At 32.7% G+C, this 19920-nt stretch overlaps 3 protein-coding genes across 6 annotated transcripts in view; 1 reads left to right on the top strand and 2 right to left on the bottom strand.

The window, feature by feature from the left end:
• Positions 1 to 1735: 1735 nt before the first annotated feature.
• Positions 1736 to 8653, bottom strand: LOC148228021 (uncharacterized). The gene is made up of 6 exons (XM_088200849.1): positions 8479 to 8653; positions 7543 to 7706; positions 7351 to 7466; positions 4191 to 6516; positions 3939 to 4124; positions 1736 to 2561 (listed from the first exon to the last, which is right to left on the bottom strand). Exons 1-6 carry the CDS (start codon positions 8513 to 8515, stop codon positions 2328 to 2330), a joined length of 3063 nt encoding a protein of 1020 aa, XP_088056975.1. The 5' UTR covers positions 8516 to 8653; the 3' UTR covers positions 1736 to 2327.
• A 1530-nt stretch (positions 8654 to 10183) lies between these two features.
• Positions 10184 to 11294, top strand: RpS30 (ribosomal protein S30). Its single transcript, XM_088200928.1, has 5 exons — positions 10184 to 10239; positions 10354 to 10436; positions 10742 to 10907; positions 10976 to 11069; positions 11149 to 11294. Exons 2-5 carry the CDS (start codon positions 10362 to 10364, stop codon positions 11207 to 11209), a joined length of 396 nt encoding a protein of 131 aa, XP_088057054.1. The 5' UTR covers positions 10184 to 10239; positions 10354 to 10361; the 3' UTR covers positions 11210 to 11294.
• A 2337-nt stretch (positions 11295 to 13631) lies between these two features.
• Positions 13632 to 19920, bottom strand: part of LOC148228019 (metabotropic glutamate receptor 1-like) — an 83310-nt gene continuing 77021 nt past the window's right edge. For 2 of the 4 annotated variants that reach the window (XR_015811756.1, XR_015811755.1), the window contains 8 exons: positions 18840 to 19003; positions 18447 to 18530; positions 17085 to 17253; positions 16876 to 17008; positions 16366 to 16754; positions 15988 to 16302; positions 14949 to 15264; positions 13632 to 14723 (listed from right to left, as the gene is read on the bottom strand). Coding sequence is in view for 2 of the 4 variants with exons in the window: in XM_088200844.1 (XP_088056970.1) it covers positions 14218 to 14723; positions 14949 to 15264; positions 15988 to 16302; positions 16366 to 16754; positions 16876 to 17008; positions 17085 to 17253; positions 18451 to 18530; positions 18840 to 19003 (2072 nt within the window). In the remaining 2 variants the exon portion in view is untranslated. The remainder of the gene's footprint in view (positions 14724 to 14948; positions 15265 to 15987; positions 16303 to 16365; positions 16755 to 16875; positions 17009 to 17084; positions 17254 to 18446; positions 18531 to 18839; positions 19004 to 19920) is intronic. The other 2 variants (XM_088200844.1, XM_088200843.1) reach the window with 1 other exon arrangement.

Genomic DNA, 19920 nt, shown 5'->3' with positions numbered 1-19920 from the left:
AAGAAAACACTAATAAAGTATCGTAATTCCAAATATTTTTGTATAACTAGCACGACATTTTAACTCTTCATAATCACAAGTAAATTAATTGCATATAGGATAGGGTAAATGAAATTATAATCGGTTCTAGAGCTCGAACTGTTTACTAATATTTTCCTCATTTGTACGCTAATAATTGAACAATAAAATAACGGTGCACTAGTATTATGAAATACACGTATTTTTTTCTTTTATTTCAAGTTATTTTCTTAACAATGAGTAGGTAATATCACGATATGGAAAAGTAATTTCGTTAAAATTTAAAAGTTAGTGTACTTGATAAAAATATCGGCGCCACGCTTAGAAACCAGTGGTTATAAACATTTATTCTGATTTTGGCCCTAATTCCTGCGAAAGTGGTCAACAACGTATTGCTACATGAATACATTTTATAATTTAAAATTTTGTGTTTTATCGCCGTGCGTGTGTTTATTCCTTAAACATCGGAAAAATCGCAATTAAACGTTTATCAGTGTTATAGATAACACTGAATAACACGACTAAACTGATAAACGGTTGACTACGATTTTTAACTGACGTTTGGCAATAAACACGCGCACAGCGATAAAAAACTAAGTTATTTTTTTAAAACTAAATGTTTGCTGCTTTCGTATTTGTTAAAATAGTCATAACCATTGGTTTGAGCGTGCCGCCGATATTCTTAAGAAGTAGCAATTTTTTAATCTTTGCATGCTTTACGTATAAATTTAGTTGAATCGTTGGAAAACATTTGGAGTCTGTATTTTGGGACGTAGTAAATGACGTACAGTGGGAACGCTCGTTTAATTGCTTTTGGCTTCTTAGTATTGATAATTGTCTTTGCGCTTTCCTATTGGTCATAGTTTGGTTTAAATATGCTTCGTTCGATTCTCATTCATTTTAAGTCGTAATATTGTTATAAAAAGTCTTAACAGCTTAACGTCCGGGGTTTATTTGCCAAACTTTGCTTGGTTATTTGGGTTAAAAACATAAAAAGGCTTTAAATTCTTTGTGGGAGCCTAAATTTGTTATGGCCAAAACTTGGCGACACTTGAGTAGCACTGGCGTGACGGTTATTCTCTCGCCTGGCAACCCTCGGCCCGTTCGCGCGCGTCCCGTATATTTATAAATAACCATGTAAATTTCATAAATCTTCAATAAAACATTACTGCAGCAGCTCAATGTGTGTCTAATTGTCACCCGTCACTATTTTGTCGTTAAATCTTCATCTTTCAAATCTTCCCATGAATTCCACATTGAGTTATTTCCTAGATTGATTTTTTCAATTTTAACATTTGCATATCATACATTTCATAAAAAAATTCACGTGCCCCAAATAGGCAACGACTCATTGCATTGCAACCCAATGGGGTAAGACGACTCATTTTATAAAAAAATGAAGTAAAATATAATTTATTTTATATTATGTAGAAATAGTATACTAGACTCTTGGCTGAGTCCACGACCATTACACAATGTTCTTTCAAGACATATGTAGATGAGTCTGCGGGGGTTAAATTGCTAATATGAACGCTAGATGACCGAGCATTTCCACCACGGCGGTTATGTGGATTCTAAACAGGGACTACCTTGAATTTGGCCCGAAAAATGCACGACTGGCCAACTTTTGCACCCCTTCTGGAAAAATTGGAAAGACATCCCTGGTTTTACCGCTGTGCCTTTATGTTGCATTAGAAAAATGAATAAAACAAAAATAAAAATTTGGATTGGTTTAATTTCTGCATATAAGCTAACAAGAGAGAAAAATAAATAATAACAATGCACAATAAATATATAAAACGAATCAGTCAATAATTTAAGAAATATTTCATAAAAATTTGTACTTATTTCAGCTGTCGATAAAACATGCACTTAAAAACAATTGTCAACATTCGTTCGGTCAATCTTATAACATTTTCAAAAACAGTCGAAACACAGACAATAAAAACGATCTAAAATTAAATATAAATAACCTAACACTTAAATAAATTAAAATCTGACCATCGAGACAATCTAATGTATGTAACGTTTTAAGTTTTTGCAGGAATAAATCAAAGAATCGGTTTAACTCCTAGATAAATTAAAGGTCGAAAAACTAATATTGAATGCATAATCTCTGATAAATTAAATATACATTTTCCATGTTTGGTAAATTATACATCCTAAGCGTAAATATCGATATAAAACATTAACTATAAAAATAATAATAAATAAAATAATTTAACACCGCGTCTAATCAACGAGCCGAAAATGTATTTGCTAAATTTTCTGAATAAAAATGTACTGAAACGATTCACATGCTTAACTAATCAACGGTTCAAATCCCTCAATGGGGTGAGTTGCCGTTCCGACATCGGACTCGCAATCACGTTCGGAGACTGCGGCCTGCTGCTGCTCCTGTTTTCTTTTCCGTGCGGTGAGTGTATTTGGAGGAGCTGTTTCTTCTGAACGAGCGGCGATTTGTAACCTTCGTTCATGTCCTTCTTCAATTTATCGATCAAGGTGGATTGTTTCTGTACTGTCAACGAAAGCTTTTCATTTTCCTATAAAATTACAATGAAATATATAAATTAATAACATAATATTTTACACTAAGATAAATTCAAAGTTTTAAATTTTGATCAAGTATACAATGACTAGGCAAAGTATGCACTATGAATTTTAGTTAAGCCATACAATGTTACATTTTGTGTATACTTTCACTAGATAATGTATGCTTCAACTAGGGAGTGTGTGTGTGTGTGGACTCTCTGACGTGAGCTAGTTACGTCATCAACGAGCAAGATTTGACAGACGAGCGTGTTTGACAACCAATCTAATCGCGAGCGACTAATCAATAGTCAATAAAAAAAGTTAACATTGGTCGGAACAGTGAACACCCCATGAATAACTCCCTGCAACGAATCTACTACGAGGATTATATAAATTGGCAACAAGATTTACCTTGCCTAAATGGTATAATCCCTTCCTGGTTATGTCCGAGCTGATTCGGAAATTTGTATTTTGTGAATTCTTATCTCAAAATTCAGCAAATTTGTTGTTAAAAATTAAACAAATATTTTTAAACGTTTTACAATGGCTGCATATTTTTATACCGCTGTCTGCATAGGAAATGGCGGGTCCATGCAAGAAGCTTTTGAGTTATTTTTAAAAAAGTTCTGTGACCGGGAAGTTGTTAAAATACCTATTAAATATGTCATTATTTGATTTTCAATACTTTGACAAGCACCGAACAGTGAGAGCATACAATAACTAGTTACATTGTTCATCATTTTTTTGTGTGTACTGTAAGTGAAGTGATTTGATAGTGCATACATTTACACTTTGCCCGTAACATGTACATTTATACATATTGTATGGCTGATTTAATATATTTGATATGCGTATACATTTATCAAAATAGCGTTGATTAATCGAGTGGGACAAAATGTAGAGTACAGATATAATTATTTCCATTAACAGTATGTTAACAACACTGTTAGTCTGCAATGTGTCATGATAGATTGTTAGTTTATAGCGAGTTTAAGCAATTACACGTTGAAACGATGAAGTAAAATAATTTATATTTTGACTGTACTTTATAGTTCAGGGCTCGGCAACCTATGACCCGCGGGTCACCAAGTGACCCGTTTGATGATTTGAAGTGACCCATTTCAGTTCTGCAAATATCATTTTTTTAGCGTGTTACGATGTCACGACTAGACCACAGATATGGTTGTTAGGACCAAAAATATTCCCTGACCCGGTGAGTCTTTTTAATAGTCACATTTTAATTATTTTGACCCGCAGTCAAAAAAGGTTGCCGAGACCTGTTATAGTTCATTACGCCAAATTTTAAAATATGATTTTCGAGAAGCTTAAATATTTATATAAAGTTGGTTTCGTATCAATCCAATTAAATAATTTAAAGAATTAATTACCCCTTTCAAAGTACTATTTTGAGATTTCAAATCGGCCATATGCTTAATCTTCTGCCTGTTATTTTGGTGACCGAGTAGATTAGTGTACTTCTCGGTCATCTCTTTCAATTCTACTTCAATGTTTTCACAGTGGACTCTCAAACTTTCCTCTTCGCACTTCGCCATGTGTAGTTCGAGATCCTGCAACTATAAACACGACAAATAATTAAAAGAAACGGGAAAATATAGTTTTCCTATAAACAATATATGTACCTGTTGTTCCAATTGCTGAATTTTCAATTCACCGTCCATCACATTATTTTCGACCTTCTTTAGGCACTCTTTCAGGCTTTCGTTATCATTGTTCATCTCTTCGACTTTCACTTGCAACTTCTCCAATTCAATCTTATAATTATAATTGTCATTCTTTAGATGCTCGTGTTCGAAAATCAACTTTTCGTGAATCTTTTCAATGTTCTGCTTCTCCTCGTTGAGCAATAATGCATCCTCTTGGTAACGATTAATCTCTGCATCTTTCTCTTTGATAACAAACTCCGTAGCTTCCAGTAACTGCGTCATATGCATTGCGCGATCTTCGGCATTATAAACCTCGTCCTCGAGTTTCTCGATTTTCATAGTTAAGTCGTAAATTCGCATATCTTTGATTTCAACAAGCTTCACGAATTCTTCCAAAAGAACTTTGAACTCACTCTTTTCTTGCTCAGAAGCGGCTAAAGTACCGGATAATCTATCATTTTCGGAGCCTAATTCGATCAGCTCTTGATCTTTGGTTTCCAATTGGGATTCGGCAGCGGAGAGAAGCTCGCGACATTCACCGATCTTCGTATAAGCTTGATCGCAATTATTCTTCATTTCTTCGAACGAATTATGCTCTTCTTCGATCCTCTTCAATAGATCGTCGATTGTGATTTGCGCTTGTTTTTTAAATTCATCGATTTCGTTCAGCAAACCAGATTTTAAATCGAAAATGTTCTTGGCTACGTCTTCTTTTATGGACTCGAACGATTCCGATAACTTAGTATTGTTCTCCAGTATTTCATTATGGCTCTTGTCTAAAGTGGTCTTCGAATTAACGATCGAAGTCAAGAGTTGCGTATATTCGTCTTTGAAACTACTAAATTCAATTTGTAACTCGACAATCTCAGCTTCGTACATTTTATTCAAAGACAGCGAGCTGTCCAATTTTTTTTTAAAGTCTTCAGCGCAAGCGTCAGAGTTTCGCAAGCGGTTTCCGAGAACTTCGACAGTCTGCCTGGTAGTATCTAAAGCTATAGCGAACATACTTTTGTCTTTAGCTAATTTATCGACATTCACTTTCAGTTCTATGATGCGATTTTCATACGTTAGCTTCTGATCTAGAAAAGTATTTCTGGACATCTCAATGTCTGCCTGTAGTTTATTTAGCAGATTCTCCTTCGTGTTATTTTTATCCCTCAATTCTTCGACAAAACTAGAGAGCTCGCTTATCCTTTGATTGTTTGCCTCCAACGCATTCCTCAGTTCATTTATCTGTCGCCCAGAATTCATCATTTCTTTTTCGGCCAATTCTTGGCAAATCTGTAAATCTTCATCTCTGACTTTGCGTTCATGATTGATCTGAGCTTCGGAGTAAGCTTGCAGATCATTATATCTCTCTTCAAACTGAATCTCGCAAATCCTCACCTTCTCGGTTGCATTCTCTTCGTAATGCTTAACCTGATTAGACAACTCAGCCTTCAAGTGCTGAATGTTTTCATTGTGTTCTTCTTTCAGTGACTGTAAATCTTCAACCATCCTCTTATTTTGCTCAATCTGTTTCCTGTACTGCTTATCCATCGATACTAATTCGTCATTATGTCTCACTTTCAACGAATCAATCTCAACTTTATATTCATGACGGATACTCTCGTTAGCTTCCAAAGCCAAAGCATGCTGACCCCTGACCATAGCCACGTTCTCCATCAATTCGTTTATTTGAACGTCTTTCTTGCTAAGTTTATCCTTCAATTCTTCGCACATCAAATTATTAACATTTATCAAATCTGACATAGCCAAAATATCCAAACTTCTTCTCTCATCGTACGAGTTTAACTCGGCAGTTTTAGTTTCCAGCTCTGAAATCCTCTCCTTCAAATAAGGAATAATGCTCAACTCCAATTCTTTCTCTTCAATCACCTGTTTAGTCGATTCAACTTCTATTAACAAATCTGATAATTTACGATTCAGCATCGAAATCTCACTATCTTTATCGTCAATTGCATTTTTAATAAAAACTACATTCTCAAACATTGATTTTCCACTATCGTATGTATCAGAGAACACGATTTCAATATTGGCTTTTTCGTTTCTCAATTCATCTATGAGTTGAACCGATTCTTCGTTTTGTTCATTCAAAAATTTCAATTCAGCTTGAAGATTTAAAACATTGGATTTCAATTTTTCATTTTCTTCAGACAGAAGAGCATTTTCAGTGCTCAATTTGTCCAGCTCCTTCGCTTTACCTGCTTCCAAATCCTTCACAGCACTCTCGAAATTGTAGATTTGATTTTTCATATCAGCGATTTGCATTTCGTATTCTTTAATAGTGTCATCCTTATTTCTGAAAAAATAAGTGAATTTTTACATTACTTCTTTAACAAATTCATCGATTGAGTATTAAATCGTTATTTTTAAAATATCCAAAATTACACTAATTTTTGTTAGAAAATTTATGACACCATAAAAGTGAGAAATGTACGATTTGAACTCTAGTCAATTGATTACGGTCAATATTGATCTTACGGTTAATGCAAAAACATGATCGATCAAAAGAAAATTGGCGTGTCTTTTGTGATTAAAACAATCAATCATTTGCCCATTTAAATACTGCTGTTAAACAGAACATTGAGATAACTATAAAATGTTTTGGAGAGCTTTTAATGTTCTGTATGCAGTAAAGTTTATAGGAGTCACAGATTGAAAAATCTTAGACCGTTTTTATTTAGCCAAAGGTTGCTTTTATAAAATACAAGTGTTATAATTTATTGATAGAACTGTCAAGAAGTAATGAGATCTCAACTTACATCACCAGTTTTGAAACCACTTATGATGTATTTTTGTCTGTTTGTATTTTTACTATTTATAGAATCCTACAACCTTTGATCGAATTTTTTGCACAGTTGCTCACTAGGACTTTGATCTAAATATAGTTAATCAATATTGTACGTAGTATATTGAATGCCATTTAGTTGAATTGCATTCTAGAAACCCTACGGTAAAAAGTCACTTCCATTTTTTCCCATTTTGGGGTAAAAAAAAATGTGACTTTTTAGTATGTAAAAAAAATGATAATATCAGCATAGATGAATTATAAAGTAAAGCAAGAACGACTTTTCAATAATTCTAGATAGAAATACAAAAACTCTTTATTTATTATTATAACTTTATTACTTACTTGATTTCTACATTTTTAACTGCTATCATCTCTTCCATCAAAGACTTGTAGTCGACGTCTCCATTCTCATTCTTATTCTTAAATGAAGTGAACGGATTGCGTCTGATCGCTTTCGGCTATTCCGAGAATGTAAATAAAACACAATCATACATTTACAAATATATGTAGAATATTGAATCAATAATAACTCACCGTTCGGAATATTTGTGATGATTTCTCACTGTGAACCGACTCTGCGTCTGAATGCACAGAGTTGGCCTTTTTAAATTCAGCAAAACGATCTACTTTGGGTATTACTCCACCAACAGGTTTTACCAAGTCCTTAGGCGAGTAAGGTACATCAGCTCCGCAGCCGACTGAAAGTAATAAGATTAATCATATATTACAAATGCCTGTTGCAACATTAATAATACAATAAGATTAATTTTAGCTCTTGGCGGTCAAATGGCATTAATGACAAGACGGCTTTCCCATTGTATTCCTATAACCTGGAATACTTGACAAACTAAAACCTAATTTTTAAAATCATTTTTCTAACACTTATCAATAAAAGATTTTGTGGTTTCTATCATCGGAAAAGCTAAAAAGCAAAAACCATTGTGGCAAAAACTGATCAATACATATGTTTGTATATGTAAAAGTATATGGAACATAATGGTTTTTGTGATCACAAAATCAGCCTCATTAACATCTAAACTACGTTTATTAACCAGTCTGATTCGCCATCTTGATTCAAAATGGCAGCCATTGACAAATTAAAAAAAATCCTATATAAATAAAAGTAAAAAACCTTTTCTATATAGTATTTTTTTCACTAGGATAGTTGCCGTAGTTTTAATCAGATTTCCCAAAAACTTTTTTTTATTATACAAAAAAGTAGTGGTCAAAATACATACATAGGATATAACGGTTTTTATGCACACGACAAATCAAAAATTAAAATAAGTGAAAATCTCTTTTACCATGTTTATTAACTAAACACATTATTGTATACATATTCTATTTCGTGCGCCCATTTTAAATGTGTAATCAAGGAGGTCGTTATATTTATTTGTAAAAACCGCGTTGCGCAAATTTGGCGCGTGAATATCGTTACAAGTGCGCAAAGTAGTAAATAGTAGTTCGTACCCGGCTTTTCGTCGAACCTCTTGGATTTGGAGAACATGATGAACCGATGAACCGATGAACCGACGAACCGACGAACCGACTCCGGCGAGTGGAGTCGGTGTTGAAGATCTGGCGGAGTTGAAGCTACGGCCGGTATCCTATTCAAACTGCAGACCGTTACGAGCGGCTGTCGCACAGCTGCCGTTAATCGCCTTGCGACATTACACATTTCCAGCCAGTAAGCTTCAACTTTTCAAAAAAGCAATTTTATTGTAATTTCTATTCTAGATACTATGTTTCAATATACAATTATTGTATGCAGTATATCAATTGGATATTATAAGTGATCGGTTTAATATTATGAGAGCTAATTAAGAAGATGTGCAAGTGATGATAAACTAGTAGAAATTCATTTAGGCGCAACGCGCAAAGCCATTCGAAGAAAATCCGGTAAATTGATTCAATATCTAAAATGACGGAGTAATTTTTAATAACATACATCGTAATTTTTTTTAAATATTTTTAATAAATAAACACATTTAACTGTTTATCTAATATATTTGTTTAAATATATGCACATTGAAATATGTTTTATTGTAATTAAAAAAATCTTTATTTTTTTATTTGTTTGCCGTCCGACTTAAGAACGATTAGTCTACCAATAGACATAACAATTATGTAAAAACTGTATATAGAAATTTACGGGAAGATTATACTTAATTTCATCGTTCTATTGAGCGAACAATTCGCAACGTAGGGAATTTTTTGGAAAGACTGGAAGCGTTGTAGATAGGGTAATGCTTGTGCATCATTGTGGCGTCCATTTAGCTAAGAATATTGCTGCTGTAAATAACCGTGCGGCTGAACGTTGGATGTTTTGCGTAACGTGAAAAGTTTCCAGACTGCATTATTTTACGTTTTGGTTACGTCAATTGGCTGCCAAGATCATGCGATTTATCGCTGTTAGATTTTTTGTTTCGTTAAGAATCGTGTCTACGCCGACATACCCGAAACGTTGGAGCAATTATAGCTGAAATATCGCCCAAAATAAATGAAATAGTCATCGAAAGGATCGGCTGCTGCAAAAATTCCAGAGGCGGGTATTTGATTAATATTATTTTATATAATTAATAGAATACAGCAAATGTTTACTTATTAAAAAAAATCCCAAAATATCCTTAAATTTATATGTTATTTTTTTGTTCAAAACAATTTGGAAACTGAAGTCGGATTACTCTTTATTTGTAACAAACCACATGCACGTAGTGCATGATAGTGTATTGACCTTAAGACTACAGCTCTTATTTATTTTGATTCAGAATATCAGTTTTTGATTAATTTTACATATTCCGTAAAAATGTACGATTCGGGTAATCCTACATAGTATTGCTTTGGTAGTACGCTGTCTAGTTTGTAAATTACGCCTCTGTGTCAAAGTTTATCAAAAACTTGAGAAATATTACACCAAATGAATTGCTTATTAGCATAAAAATATGAGTTGTTTTTTATAATTTGGCAATAATCTGTATATTTATATAAAATGGTAAATATATTTATTTATTTTTTATTTTTAAATACCCATTTGCGTGTTGACTGCAAGTTGGTCGCTCTTCAGGAATTACTGTTTAATAATAAAAGTATTTTTTTCAAATTGCAAAATTATTAAAAACGCTTTTGATTTTTGTAATGGTAAATCATAGCTGGCTGGAAAGGTGCGCACTCTTTTAACCTCAAACGCTGTTTCCGCGCCTCCATCTTTCTTTTCGCCCGTCGCCAATCCAGGTTGGTTGTCGCTACGCAATTTTGCCGTTTCACACGTCATACGCTCTTTTTACGCGTAACCGCGCGTGCTTCTTCTTTCCGCTATCGAAATTCACGTCGATTGTCGCGTTACAGAGATCAAGATGCAGTTCATCGTGCGAGGACAGGCGCTACACGTGGTAGAAGCGGTCGAAGACGAGACCATCGCTCACATCAAGGTAACGTCAAACATAACCTCAAAATCTTCGATGTAATGTGAAAACGTAATAAATAGATATAGAATACGTGGAATCTACTAAGTTTCAATTGTCAAGTGAAAACGCCAGTATAAAGTTTAACAGTATTGGCCATAACCAATGTTAAATTTAGATTTTTATTGTTATTACTTAGAACCTACATATTTGACCATTAATGTAATTGTCAAAATTAAGATGAGGTTTTACGTTTAGAAGTTAATCACGGTTGTTTGTATAGTATGTCTATTTTAAGTTTGAAATAATTTAATTGTTTATTTATATTACAGGAACGTGTAGCCTTATTAGCTCAACTCGCAGCTTCTGACTTCACGTTATCGTGCAGTGGAATTCCACTCAGCGACGATGTCGTAGTATCTTCGTTGAATTCCAGTGAGCTGGACCTCACTGTCCCACTACTCGGTGGTAAAGTGCACGGTTCTCTCGCTCGTGCCGGTCAGTATAACAAAGCAACTGTATTTTTAATTGTCGAATATATTTAATGTCGAATAATCTAATCGCAGGTAAGGTCAAGGGACAAACACCCAAAGTAGAGAAGCAAGAGAAGAAAAAGAAGAAGACTGGACGTGCAAAGCGTCGCATTCAATACAACAGGAGGTCAGTTTTTTTATAATATTACTTTACTCCTAATGGTTGATTGTATATTGAATTGAATTAATATAATTTTTTTCAACAGGTTCGTCAACATTGTCCAAACCTACGGAAGACGTCGCGGACCCAACGCTAACTCCGCCTAAACTGTCCATCTTGACAATGATGCATTCGCAAAAAAACATTTGTAATCTATATACGAAAGTGCATTAAAACACAAATAAGAAAGCCCATTTGTTTTTTTATTTCATTTTATTTCTTCGATAAATTTATGTTCTTTGTATATAATAGTTTCAATATAAATACATTTGTTAGTTAAAATGGTAAATAATTAATAGGAAGACATGTAATGTTTTGTTAGATTAACTATATCCAGAAATGGTTTTCTTACTTTGGTTATATTTAATTAGAAACATGCATAGATTTATATTTAAAACTTATCTAAAAAATTTAAGGTAGGCTTTCGATAATGTGAAGATGGAAAAATCAGATAAATATGTATTAGGAGTCTTGCAGATTATAAATAATGGATGTGAATCTAATTTTGTCACTGGATACCATAAATCAATGAAACACGGAATGCAATTAGAAGTAAATAACAATCCTTTAGATCGAAAACGAACCATTTTTCGGAATTTAATCCTTGTTTGAGCGTTTGAAAGAATGGAATAGGTTTAAATTATGTATAAAGACTAACAAATTTGTGTATAAACAATGACATTTTTTTAAATGGACGCATAAAAAAGACAAGTCAGCGAAAATTTAACAAATTAAATTTGAAATTACAGGGTAGAAATCATCATACTGCTTCTAAGTACAGTAAATGCATTTAAAGCTTAATTGGCGCTCTGAATATCTGGATATTTCCAAAATATAAAAGTGGTAATAGAAAATTATTGTGATGGAAATGCTACCACCCATCAGTTTGCCAAACCTTTTGATTCCTTATTGAAAGAATTAAATACCAGATTTGAAGAACTCTACGAATTGGAGACATTCTTAGCGTTTTTATTAATCCTTTTTTTAATACAGAGGACGATGTGACCAATAAAATAGCAACATATTACGATATTTCCAAATAGGAGGACTTAGAATTGGAATTTATAAATATACCAAATGAGATTGAATTAAAATCACTACATAAAGAAGAAAAATTCTGGAATTTAATAATTTGAAATAGCTTCTCATTGTTGAGAAAATGTACTGTAAAATTAAACTCTCTTTGCACGTCGACATATGCTTGTGAATGTTTGTTTTCCAATATGAAGTACATACTTAAAATCAAAGTACCGATCAAGCCTCATTGGACCAATGCATAAGAACTGGGAATTCAACATATGTATGTGGCACATTACAATGAGTTCACTGCAGATTTTCAATGTCAAATATCGCATTTATTATCAATTTTAAGATTGTTTTTCAATTAAAATTTGAATTTAGGTATTAAAGATTCATGTAATAAATTTATGCTGGGTTACTATTTTCATGATTATATATTACCCCTCCCTCCTCTTCATCGCACAGTGCCTGCTGAACTCCAGCATTTCTGAAATATGCCCTCCTAGTAAAAAATATTGCCGACCGTCCAAAATAAAATATCACAAACCTTTATACATCTAATAAAAATAATATTGTCTTTAAAAATTGAATCCAAGCAAAACCATTTTTATCGAAAAGAACATACCTATTTTTAAATGTATAAATAGTAACCATAAATCACCATTAGAAGAATTTAGATATTCCTAATTTTAAAAATATAAGTTATATTTCTAGTTTAAATGAAGCTAAAGAAGATTTTTTAATATACAGTCTATCTATTTTCATCTGTCAGTGAACAAAAACTTTATTTAACGCATATTCATCACATGCTCTTAAATTTCTTCCCAGTGATTGGTCGGTCGCCCTAAGGGGTCAGTACCGATATGTGTAAGTACACAAGGTGATATCGCATTTCTTGTTCTCGAGGTACAGTTTTCGAGATTCTTATATTATCTTATCGCCACTTTCACATTGATATAGTTTTGGTTTCTATTAGTTACTATGTCGCATGGGTGTGATCGGTGTGTGCAATCATATATGTACATCCTCGTTCATAACCACAAAAGAACGTTGACATAGTAATCAATGCATCAGAAAAAAACTCATTCACACTGTATAGCATTGTATCTTTATTCATGTACAGAATGTAATAGCTAAAAAGGCTTTTTTTTCACACAATAGCTTTTGGAATGCACTTTTTGTGTACTAAGCCGCATCAAGTGTAAAAGAAGGGCGGATCTACCAAAAATTCACAACCGAAACGTGAGCTGAATTTAAGATACATAGAAATATGTACAATTTATATATTAAGTTCGAATCAGATGGCAAAAGACTCATGATTGGCTTAAAAGAAGATTAATTAACAATCATTTAAAACAAGAAATGTGTGACTTACGTTAGTATTTTTGATTTAAGCACTGGACTTTTGGTTTATATACTAATGGAATTATAGTCAATCTTTGCTATACGGATGACTACTACCGAAGACCTACAAAATATAACAATTAAGTAAATAAATAAATAACAATATTTAGAATAAATTCTTTAATCATATTATTCTATAACAACACAATGGATTAACATTTTGACTAGATTACAAATAACGTTAATATGGAATGACTTGAACACAATATAAATATTGTTAATGTCTATTATAGACATGGTTTTTAAAACTGTAATTCTAATTAAGTAGATTCTAATGTTTTATATCACATTATCGATTCAACCATTGAAACGCTATGCGCTACAATCACAAATAAACAAATTAGCATAAAATTTGTTATTGATCACTTAACTATGTAAATTACGTATTCGACTTGGTCGATATTTAAGTTTTCATATATGTATATATATAATTGGTTCAAAATGTTAATGAATATTCTTTGGTATATATTACACATGTAATGCGAAAGGATCGACGTTTATGAATTGTAACATTATAACAACCTTTCTTTTTTCAATCTTATATAATAATATAATATGTACATATTTACAAGCGAGTAGTTTATACTGTTTGTGCATTATTTTATATTTAAAAAGTTATCACAATCAAATATTAAAATACGATCGTTATCGTAAGTCTTTTGAAATCATTTATATTGCACGCCTCTTCTTATTAGACGGTAGTGTTTGATATGCTATTGTCGTTCTTCATACATGATATGGGCGATTCGGATATGGTCTTTCTGATTTGCATCAATCCTTCGTCGTCCATTAAATTACTCTCTTTACTAACATATAAATTGTTATTGACGGAATTTGTAGAACCTAACGTTATTGTGATGCTTTTGATCTGCGTCATGTCTTCGTCGCTCAATGAACACTCTGAAACGCTCTCTTCTCTTATCCTGGCTCTGAGGTGAAACAGTGGGGCTGACGATTGCTTATTCTTCAATAAAGATGGACTAGAGAGTTTGACAGACGATTTTGGACTGATACTTTTACCGTTCATGCAATTTTTTCTAACGTGATTGTCCATTAAATGTTTCGGATTTAATTCAGCCCAATCTACACATTCCTTTGGAGAGCAACAGTTTGTACTACTCTTTGGGATGAGACATTGCAAGAGTTCACTCTCAGTTTGGCAAGATAGTGTGCGTTGTTCAGGTTTTCTTGAATAGTCTATAAATATAATACATATTCATAAAATACAGTATTGCATACATAGATAGATAATAAATAAAATTCATAAAAATAACATTTTAATTAATATTGAATTTAAACAAAAAAGTAAATCACTATGAACACACATTAAAGTATTGGGACAGTAATTTTTAAACAGTATCCACATATGTCATTAACATGTTCTCGTTTTGGAGTCCTTCTATATAATGTTAAAATATTTACCATTCTTTATTGATTCCATATTTCCATCACTCCAACTCACGTTGTGTCTTGGAGTCGTTGTAGATTTATCCTGTTTCTTAATAGCTTTTCCAGGTGAATCAATTCCTCTGTTAGTGTTGTTGAAAGAGCTGGAACTCTTATCTGATATGGCTGAAGCGACTCTTGAGCCAATGTGGCATCTTATAGACTTAGAAGTGGTGAACAAAGCTCTGTTATTTCTTTCTGGTTGGAAGATTATTATGTACAACTTTGGCATGAAGAGAAAAATTAGAGTCACCATAGCACTCAACGTGACGCACATGCACATTGTGATAATCTGGAAGATTAAAATTAAATATTAAAATACTTAAATTATAATATTTTTTAGATGAGATCTAATACTAAATTAAATCATACATAAATTTAAATAAAAATGGAATTAAATTAATTAAGTCCAACTGTTCTGATTATATTATATTTTTATATTAAGGGTAATTAATGAGTCGTTTCATGATCTATGTGATTCAAACTTGCTGTAATATTTTCTAGTCGATATGCCTAGTTTTTATGATTAGTATTTTCAATTTTTTTTTAAAGTAAATGTACTTGTTAACCGTTTCATAGACAATACACAGTCTGTGCGCTTTAACGTAATACATAAGTGGTTAATACTTTAATAAATACCATCATCACGTAAAGCACACAGAAAAAAATCAATGCAGATTGTCATCATTGAGACGTACGTAAAAGGCTTGATCATAGCAACATACAATAATATTATTTATGGCCATTGAGTCATTGTGGGTGATCCCCTCTAAAGATATCATTCAAGTAATACAATAATATTATACAAGAGCATAGATAATGTTCGCCCAAGATACAATTTTGGCACTGACTTTATTAGCTGGTTGTCAAACATATACAAAAGCTTTTCGCGAACACACTTCTCTTTGAGTTGAACTTCAAGCACCTTATCGATTATTTGGTAAGATAGATTCTTATTTTGTGACACAAAATCTGAAAGATATTTAGTGATATAGACTTAATCAACATGTCGCACCTTAGATTCACTTCCAAAGTAGATAGGAACAAAGGCGATCCATATGACACACGTCGTATACATAGCGAATCCTATGAACTTAGCCTCATTAAAATTCTCTGGAACGTTACGCGTTTTCACCGCATACAATGTGCAAAGTCCTATAAGGACAAAGTCAAAAACTAGAGGCGTTAAAACTCCTCTAGGAGTCGTATCGCAAACCAGTTTAGATTGCCATCGAGTAGGATACACGTGCTTTTCACGAGCTGGCTCTATAATCAACATGCCTAAAGCGACAGCTACTTCAATTCCAATCAATAATCCGCTGATCATTACCTGTAAATAATAAAGTATTAAATATGACATATAAATAATCACCTGAAGACAATAAATGCTTACTTGCGCCGTTCCAGACATGAACCTTGGTTTCCTAGTAGGAAACCGTTTCTTGGAACCGGCTAAAATCCTAGCTATCCTATTAGTCTTGGTCAGTAACGAAGCATAGATCATGGCAAAGCTTATTCCTGGTAATGTTCTGCTAAGGGCGCAAGTCAAATTGGACGGTTTAGCCAAAATTGGAAAGGTAGCAGCGTGACTTAAAGTCATTCCGGCTAAAATCAAATAGCTCAATTCCCTCGTGGAAGATTTGACCACTGGAGTGTGGTTGTGCTTGATGAATATAAAGGCAGTAAAAGCAGTTGTGATAAATCCGACGCAGGAAAATGTTATGGCAACTATGGCTTCACTATCAAACCATTGGACTCGCTCTTCAGATACTTTCAAGCATTCTGCAAATAATATGACAATGAGTTAACACATACTAGGCGTTTATAAAAATGTAGATAAAATGCTATTTTTAAGATATATTATATTTGTGATAATTAAGTAATTAAAAAAATATGCTCTCACCTGTCTTATTGTTGTTTGGATACCAGCCCCAAGGACATTCAGAACAAGTGGTCTCGTTCAATAGCTTTTCATAATCGTTGCAAGGCACGCATGCCCAACAGCAACGCTTTTCTTGCCCACCAGTCTGAAAGTTCTATAAATGTGGATTTCATGAAATCAGTGAAGAGAAAGTGTTAAGAACAAACATGCCGTCTAAAATTAAATTATACCTTATAGAACCCTGGCAGGCATGGCAGAGAGCATACCGAAGTAGGAGGTTTTGCGCTCATTCCGTATTGTATTTTAGTGTGAAAATTTAATTGTCCATCTCTCCAGTCTCCCACATGGACATATTTGTATTCGCCGTCACTCAGACGTTGAAAGTTCATTATTTCGTACCTGAAATGGTCGTACGCTAGAAACAGTGCTACGCAGACATATATTTTTTAAGGGAACTGTGTTCAGAGGGATTTTATATGAAATGCATCTAACTATGACGCTGTATTTGAGTATACTTTATACTTGACGAAATCAGACTCCTGATACAACTCGCATAGTTCGTTGTTTTACCGACGATATCAAGTATTGTATTCGTAAGCAGGTTTAAAATCTTTCTCAGGATTAAGATTTTTTAACATTACTAGTTCTTTAACTGATTTTGCGTTCGTTAATTCTCGCGAATTCATAGATTTTTAATAAGTGAAGAAATTTTTCATAAATTGACACGGTTTTGTTAAAATTAATATGAGGTTTATACAATTAACTGTCATTATTTAAAGCAAACAACGTATGGTTAACCGCGCACCAAAAATGTAAAATAATCTTCCAATATATTTAAAGAAGACACCGAAGTACGATTGGTCGGGCAGCGAAATAATTTTAGATTTTTTTTGTAGTTTATATTATGTGGCGACGTATAAATGCTAAACTAAATAAACTGCTTGGTCCACGTCAAAAGCAACAAAATCGTGTCATCGCTGTCGTAATGGAAATAGTTGGATATCTAGCGTTCTTATTAAGACTTTAATAATAATATTACGACTTATACCAATTTTGACCAATGGGAGGGTGCAAAAAACAATTATCGTTTCACAGAAATCAAAAATTCACGCCAAAAACATTTTTTTTTAGTTTGAGCTTTGACTTCTGAGAAGCGATAATTGTTTTTGCGCCCTTCTATTGACCAAAATTCGGTTTGCATATACTTTGATCAGCTCTCTTATATCAGAAGTACTTAGTAATAAAGGTAAGGATAGCAATCATATTTTTAAAACAGTCATTATGACATGAACATTTTCAAGAAAGTGCAGTGGATTTCAGATTCCCTCGATCTGCAAGAGGATCTTAATTCTTTATGGAAGTGGGCTTGCTATAACCGATTGCCTTTCAGTGTAAAGAAATGTCACATAATTTCATCGATGCCGGCGGAATATTTATACCATCAGGTATTCTTTTACTAAGGATTTAGGTGTGATTTTTGAACTACACTACACAAACAGTCCATCGCGAAAATGCCGCCCCCAAGCAAGTACCGCCCGGGGCGGTCCGCCACGCTAGCTACGCCACTGGCGCGAATACCACCATATACCCACCGACCTGCCGGGAGGATCGCCAAACATGTCGAACTGGACCATCTCGCCATCTTCCATGGAAAAAGACACGTTCAGCAAGTATTTCTGTGAATTAAAACACAATTTTAGATTAGGAAATAAATATGTTTAAAATTATAACTGATTAATGAATGTCACGCACTTTGTGATGCATTTGTACATTTTTTTTTATTACAACAACTGATTATTTACATAACTGTAAAAAAAAATGTAATTGACTTAGCGATAGTCATTAGTTATTGGTTGGTTTTATCGGTTTGGAAACTGGCCAACTTTATATCAAGAGTGTATCTAAGTTCTGAATACATATTAATAATGTGACATACATGTCCATTGTATGGAGGAAGATTTAGATTAAAAATATTGATTCAATACCTTGAACAAAGTACCATTGAATGGGAAGAGTGCTGGACATGTACCATTTTTGCCGCATATGTCTCTGGCCATATCGTGTAAGCCATGTGCCATTGTGTATAGGGCCTTTATTATAAAATTCATTTTAGAGTCCTGCTTATATCGATCGGTGAGTTTTTCATCTCCTGTAATTATAAATTTATAAAATAACTATTTAAAGTGTAATAAATTAAAATTATTGTGCAGATTACTTTTCGCATGATTTATATTTCATTGTACGTAGAGAATTGAATAAAAACAGGTAATTTGTATTCAGGATGCACAGAAGTAACGAATTGTTATTCAATTTATTATATTCCATTACACAAATCATGCGGTGTACGTTTTCAATAAGGGTTATTTTTTATAGCGAAAATAAATATTGCTCTATAAATTTTCAATTATTTTTAAAGCATCTAAGCTAAACCTTTGTCTATAAATTTTATTTAGTCTATAAAAAATATATTTCAGATATACGTATATTGAATTCTTATAATTTCTTTGGATATATACTAGATTGCTTTTTATATTGTATTTAATAATTGAATATGCGGATATAAGACTTTCTTAACATATAAAAAAATATTGTTTTTTAACATATACATGTGACTAAAAATACCAAAATACCTTTTGAATGCTGTTATCTCACGAACCATTATATATAAATAATAAATAAAAACATAACTATAAAGTCATATCACCATTGAAACTTAAAAAAAGTATAACTGAAGTTAATATATAAAATATCGTTAGCAAATGTTAATAAATTTAGTGAAAAAGCATATCACAATCAAAGATATTCAGATGTAAATTATAAAACATATTCTTATAAAGCAGTAAAGATTTATGGGATACTACACTTTATTTATAAATAAATATAATTGAGGTGTTTTTTTATATATTAAATTCTCGTACCTCTTTTTGAATTGTCACAGAAATTTATGTTTTACCATAAATTTAGTCACAAATAACAATATCATCTTATTACCTACAAAGTCATATACTTTTATAATAAGCTTAGGTGGAAATTCGTTAACCTACTAGATAAATAAGTATTGTATTG

This window comes from Plectrocnemia conspersa, unplaced genomic scaffold (assembly GCF_051122295.1).
Source record: "Plectrocnemia conspersa isolate PC_06_02 unplaced genomic scaffold, ASM5112229v1 ptg000012l, whole genome shotgun sequence".
Classification (NCBI taxonomy): Eukaryota; Metazoa; Arthropoda; class Insecta; order Trichoptera; family Polycentropodidae; genus Plectrocnemia; species Plectrocnemia conspersa.
Note: the sequence above shows the minus strand (reverse complement) of the source record. Positions and strands in the feature narration are given on the sequence as shown.

What these genes read in the sequence shown, in the direction of transcription:
- LOC148228021 (XM_088200849.1), bottom strand. Translation starts at nt 8,515, where the DNA reads ATGTTCTCCAAATCCAAGAGGTTCGACGAAAAGCCGG. An exon ending in GAGGTTCGACGAAAAGCCGG is followed by an intron (nt 7,707 to 8,478) that starts GTACGAACTACT and finishes TATTACTTTCAG; the next exon opens with TCGGCTGCGGAGCTGATGTA. An exon ending in TTCAGCAATTGGAACAACAG is followed by an intron (nt 4,125 to 4,190) that starts GTACATATATTG and finishes TCGTGTTTATAG; the next exon opens with TTGCAGGATCTCGAACTACA.
- RpS30 (XM_088200928.1), top strand. Translation starts at nt 10,362, where the DNA reads ATGCAGTTCATCGTGCGAGGACAGGCGCTACACGTGGTAGAAGCGGTC. An exon ending in AGACCATCGCTCACATCAAG is followed by an intron (nt 10,437 to 10,741) that starts GTAACGTCAAAC and finishes TTTATATTACAG; the next exon opens with GAACGTGTAGCCTTATTAGC. An exon ending in CGCATTCAATACAACAGGAG is followed by an intron (nt 11,070 to 11,148) that starts GTCAGTTTTTTT and finishes TTTTTTCAACAG; the next exon opens with GTTCGTCAACATTGTCCAAA.